General features: G+C 36.2%; 1 protein-coding gene across 2 annotated transcripts; it reads right to left on the reverse strand.

Annotated features, from left to right (window-relative positions):
* Nucleotides 1-1,022: 1,022 nt before the first annotated feature.
* LOC142533107 (universal stress protein PHOS32-like) lies at nucleotides 1,023-3,679 on the reverse strand. 2 transcript variants are annotated; one of them, XM_075639751.1, is made up of 3 exons: nucleotides 2,856-3,679; nucleotides 1,766-1,858; nucleotides 1,023-1,274 (listed from the first exon to the last, which is right to left on the reverse strand). In XM_075639751.1, exons 1-3 carry the CDS (start codon nucleotides 3,529-3,531, stop codon nucleotides 1,255-1,257), a joined length of 789 nt encoding a protein of 262 aa, XP_075495866.1. In that variant the 5' UTR covers nucleotides 3,532-3,679; the 3' UTR covers nucleotides 1,023-1,254. The 2 variants fall into 2 exon arrangements, with proteins under 2 accessions (XP_075495866.1, XP_075495874.1); XM_075639759.1 differs by lacking the exon at nucleotides 1,766-1,858 and having other exon boundaries at nucleotides 2,856-3,674.
* Nucleotides 3,680-5,001: the final 1,322 nt, after the last annotated feature.

The following is a 5,001-nucleotide window of genomic DNA, read 5'->3' on the forward strand; positions in this document are numbered from 1 at the left end:
TTGATAAAATAAGTATACATATGATCAACTGATCACACGTTCAATTTTTTATCAACATCATATTGGACGAACTTGCCTCACAAAGCTTGTCTAAAATATTTTACTTGATTGATGATGTCGTATACGATTGTTTTTAGCCCGATATTTTATCTAATACACACCTTACAAGAAAAGTAAATAAATAAATAATGAGTTAGATTACTGCCAATATCCAAACTTCTCTTTCCTTATTAAATTAAAATTCAATATTTCTATCAAAAATATTGTTTTTCGTGATAATTATAGATTAAGTCAACTCATCCGTAAAAAATGGCTCACGGATCGAATTTACATTCACCCTTTTATCTATGATATATGAATTCACGTTCATAACACGTAGACGACTCATTCATTCACGAAGTCAATCTCCAACAAGTATGCATTCGGATATATGAAGATGTATTGCTTAATCTGTAAATTAATAAAAATATTATTTTACATAATGAAGCTGCGATTTGATTAAAATATATTTCATCAACTCAAATTTTGTAATATCTTCTCAATTTTTTTCTGACTGAAGACAAATCCATCAACTAGTATGTTAGAGAAATTTATACATAGTTAAAACTCATGTCTGACCATTTCTTAAAACCAAACTTTTTTATTTTTACAAACCTAGTTTTAACATATATAATTAAATAATGATAAAAATAAATATAAAATATAAATTTGAGTAATGAAAAAAATCTTCCTAGAGCTTGAGCACCCGACAAATCCTCAAGCATAGCATGGCAAAACTTGAGGTCGGGTCTCAAATAAAACTTGGTCTAAGAGAGGCTCGATCCAGTTTCGACCAAAGTGATCTGTGGCTAAGTTAGCCTGCACACCTCGTATCGAGAGAATTTTCTTAACAAAGTTAAGATATACATTCAGAATTCATTACTCGCTTCCCAACTGGATTTGGGTAGCAATACAAAAGAGAGGTTATTCAGCCCTCAAAGGATAAAGATGGCGATAAAACTGGAAGACTGGATTTGAAACGATAAAACTGGAAGACTGGATTTGAACCATTACTCATACAGCAGAAGGCAATGCAACTCACAAACAAATGAAAGAGACTCTTCAACAAACCAATTGTTCAAACTTCACAAATCACAAAACATAGATGCTAAACACGTAAAAAGAAATAAAGCTCTTCACGCAAGCACTCTGTAATACATACCCGTCATTATGATTCTGTAGTTCCTGGAATCGCAATCTTTTACAATCATCCGCTCAAGTAGTCTTCTCCACATCTGCATTGTACAAAAGGTTAATAGATTAGTCTCATTGAATCCTCATTATAAACGATAATATCAATTCGTGTGCATTTTCTAAGGAGCTATCTTCTCCAACTTGTCTAGGTATGATTTGAACCGACCATCGATGGAGGTCAGGTTGATCCTGTTAACGTAATTCTTCCAACTATATGAAAGTCAAAATGTAAAAAAAATCGATATTGAGACAAGTTAACAGCAGTTGCACTTTCTAGACAGTGGTATCTTTCCCCTAAACGCAAATAGTCAATAAATTATTTGCTGCTATCACCTTCTGTCAAAGAAATTTCTTATGGCCTAGAACAGTTCCACAGTACAACTATTCAATTTGCTTCAGCCATTTATTTATATTGGACAATGTGACATATATGAATGGCTGTGAGATCAAATGCTCGCGTATACTTTGATACGTTGGTATAATAAAATACATACGTCACATATAATTTTTCAGTACATCAGCTGGTGACTACCTATTAATACATCAATCATGAACATTTGGAGGATTGTAATGTCACTGAAACATTGCCTTCTTTCTTCCCCGTGCTCTTCATCCTCCATTTCTCCTTCAATATTTCAATTTCTTGGTGTTAATTGCTCAGATGAAGAATGTCGATATGATATGAATTTGGACTGTATCAGGCTCTAAATAGAAGTAGTCAGTTACGCTCTGACATTATAAAGTTTTTCAATAATTTAAAAAAAAAACTTCTGTTGTTCATCAATTTTGACAAAACACATGTTGATATTATTCTAATGTCAGTTTCAGCTGAATAGTTCATATGTAGGCAACTCATATTTCATAGAACTGAAGAGGTTATCTTGCTTCGTCAATCATTCCTTGCATTAGTCGCAAAATGCGGAGTGATTTCACAAAAATGGCCCACAGATGTCAAACAAAGGATCTTGCACTGTAGAAGCAGCAACTATTAAATACCTCTAACAAAAGTCAGCAAACTATTTAATTGCATAGCCTGGCAACTTGGTCCTCCTCTAATTTGGTTAATAGCAATATATCGACCTTCCTCTTTTCCCTGAGGAGGTTAACTTATCCTCTAGATTGAAAACCTCCAGCCATCAAATGTAAATTGTTACGTGTTTTAAGCAAGTTTCATGTCAACTAAAGCAAGGGCCGACAAATTGGTAGCCAATTTCTAATTCTGCCACCTGCTACTTATACATCAACAGGATTGTGAGTTTTTCAAACTACAGCTAATGTAAAAATAAACTACTCTTCTTCAGCTACCAAACCTCATTTCCAACTCAAGCAACAATTCAAAGTTTATCCATCCACCATGAAATTTACAGTGCATCACCTTCGAATTCAAGGACCAATCATTTATTTATTCATTTAGTTTTTTGGAGGTGAACATCACTAATTTACATACAAGGGGTAAAAAGAATCCAAGCCTACAAACAAAGCACTTTGTCGCCATCTTTATTTCCCTCCCTAACACAATATCATTGAACAAGCTATAAGCTTTGCAGATATGTTATGATCTCAAATAACAGGAAATAAACTTTTAAGTATTTTGGAAGCAAATAATTGCATTTACTTGGTACCTGCATTCTCATCAGAAGCATCAAGATATATAGGCTCTTCTTCCTCCTGCACTGGATGCAGCCCCGAGCTGTTCCTATCCACCGCATTCACCAGACCTCCTGTAGCATTAGCGGAATCCCCATCTTTCTCATCTGGAAACCTCACAACTACCACGGGGCAAACACAGTGATGCACACAATAATCACTTACACTACCAAGTCTCCCTTTGGTAGTCCTCCTCGACGCTCCAAATCCCCTACTCCCCATAACCACCGCACTCAACCCTAGCCTCTCCACCTCCAAGCATAGCCTCTCCTTCATATCATGATCCTTCACGATATGGATCTTGAACGGAATACTAGCCTCCAACAGCGGCTGCGCCAGGTTGTTCGCTTTCGTGGTGGTGAAATTATCGAAATCGTCCTCGAGTTGCTGCTGTGATTTCTCGCCGTCGGATTCGACCGACACGTCGGTGGCGCCCCAGTCAGCTCCGTATAGGACGGAGGTTGGTCGGACGTGCAGGAGGATGACGGCATCACCTGGGCGGAGGTAATTCTGAACAGACCACTTAACGGCAAAGGCGCTCTCGTCGCTGAGATCGACGGCGATCGCGATCTTGCGATTGACGCCAGCGGTTGGGGTGACAGGTGGAGAGCGAGGGGAGGCTGGCTGGTGCAGTGTAGCCGCCGATTCCATGCAGTGAAAAGGTACTGATCAATTAAACGCCGCCGAAAGTTAAGGGGTTGGAATCAGATGTCTTCGGGTGCACCCAATTGCATAACACACCGGGGAAGACATCAACAGCGATGGATTTTATGATTATGAATGATTAGGGCACCGTTTTTTTAATAGTAATAACAACTTTCCTTTCGTATAAATAAATTAAAAGACAGAGAGGCGTTCGAGTTGATAGAATGGTCACACGTCCAGATGCGCACTAGGGTGAAAACCGACGCACTAGCGCACCGCGTGTTGGGAAGATAGAACTCACGTGCACCTGCGTGCCGCAATACAGATTTTTTGTATGGAAATCCTATATTACAATTTTGGTTGTAATTTTTTAGGCAAAAACTTATGTGAGACTATCTCATAAGTTTTATTTTGTGAGACGGATATCTTATTTGGATCATCCACGAAAAGTATTACTTTTACTGTGAATATCGGTAGGGTTGATCAGTCTGACAGATAAAGATTCATGAGACCGTCTCACAAGAGACCTACTCAATTTTTTTATATATAAACATTGTAGAACATTGTCCGTGAGGTTATGGTTTTTCTCGTGTTCAAATTGCAGCGTAAGTTTTAAAATTTTATTTTGGCTTTCCAAATTTTCTTTGGACAGTCGTATGATTTAAATTAAATAAACATACATCAGCTGTTTAGAAATTTTACCTTTAGTGAATAATTCACTCGACTCCAACTATTTCGATATTGGCGGATATAGCTCTTGTTGAATTTTCCTACAAAATTTCTTCAAGAACTCCTAATCCGATCCACTACTAGAATATTTGTTCATCTTCTAACTTGCACTAGAAAGTATAGAAAATATTTTTCATGTTGGAGAGCAAAAATTGAGAGGCAGTTCACAAACCTAAAAGTTTGCAAGGTGGTCGATTGAGAGCATGTGGAGGAGGATTTTCGAAAAAGAGGCTTGCTTGAAGGCTAGGTTTATGGCTCCGTTACCTTAAAACAAAGGCCATAGCCTAATCTCCATATTTCAAGATTTAGGTTCCATAATTAACATTAATGAGCTTGATTAATTAATTGGACTAGTACAACTAGTCCATTAAAAACTTTGATTATTTAGTAGGTAAGATTTGTACTCTTAAAAGCCCATTAAACATACTTCTCATTATAATTAATTTAATATTTAATAAACACGACTTTTGAGTTTAATAAATCAAATTCTCAAATTTTATAAATTCAACTCTTTGAATTTATTCTCTCCAAATTTTAAATATCATAAATTCAACTCATTGAATTTACTATCTCATAAATTCAATTCCTTGAATTTATTTTCTCAAAATTTAATTATCATAAATTCAACTCCTTGAATTTACTATATCATAATTTTATATAAATTCGACTCCTTGCATTTATTCTCTCAACGGGAACAAATGATCCAGTGTTTGTATGACCGTCAATGGTTCATGGATACAGCTAGTC

This window comes from Primulina tabacum, chromosome 2 (assembly GCF_025594145.1).
Source record: "Primulina tabacum isolate GXHZ01 chromosome 2, ASM2559414v2, whole genome shotgun sequence".
NCBI lineage: Eukaryota > Viridiplantae > Streptophyta > Magnoliopsida > Lamiales > Gesneriaceae > Primulina > Primulina tabacum.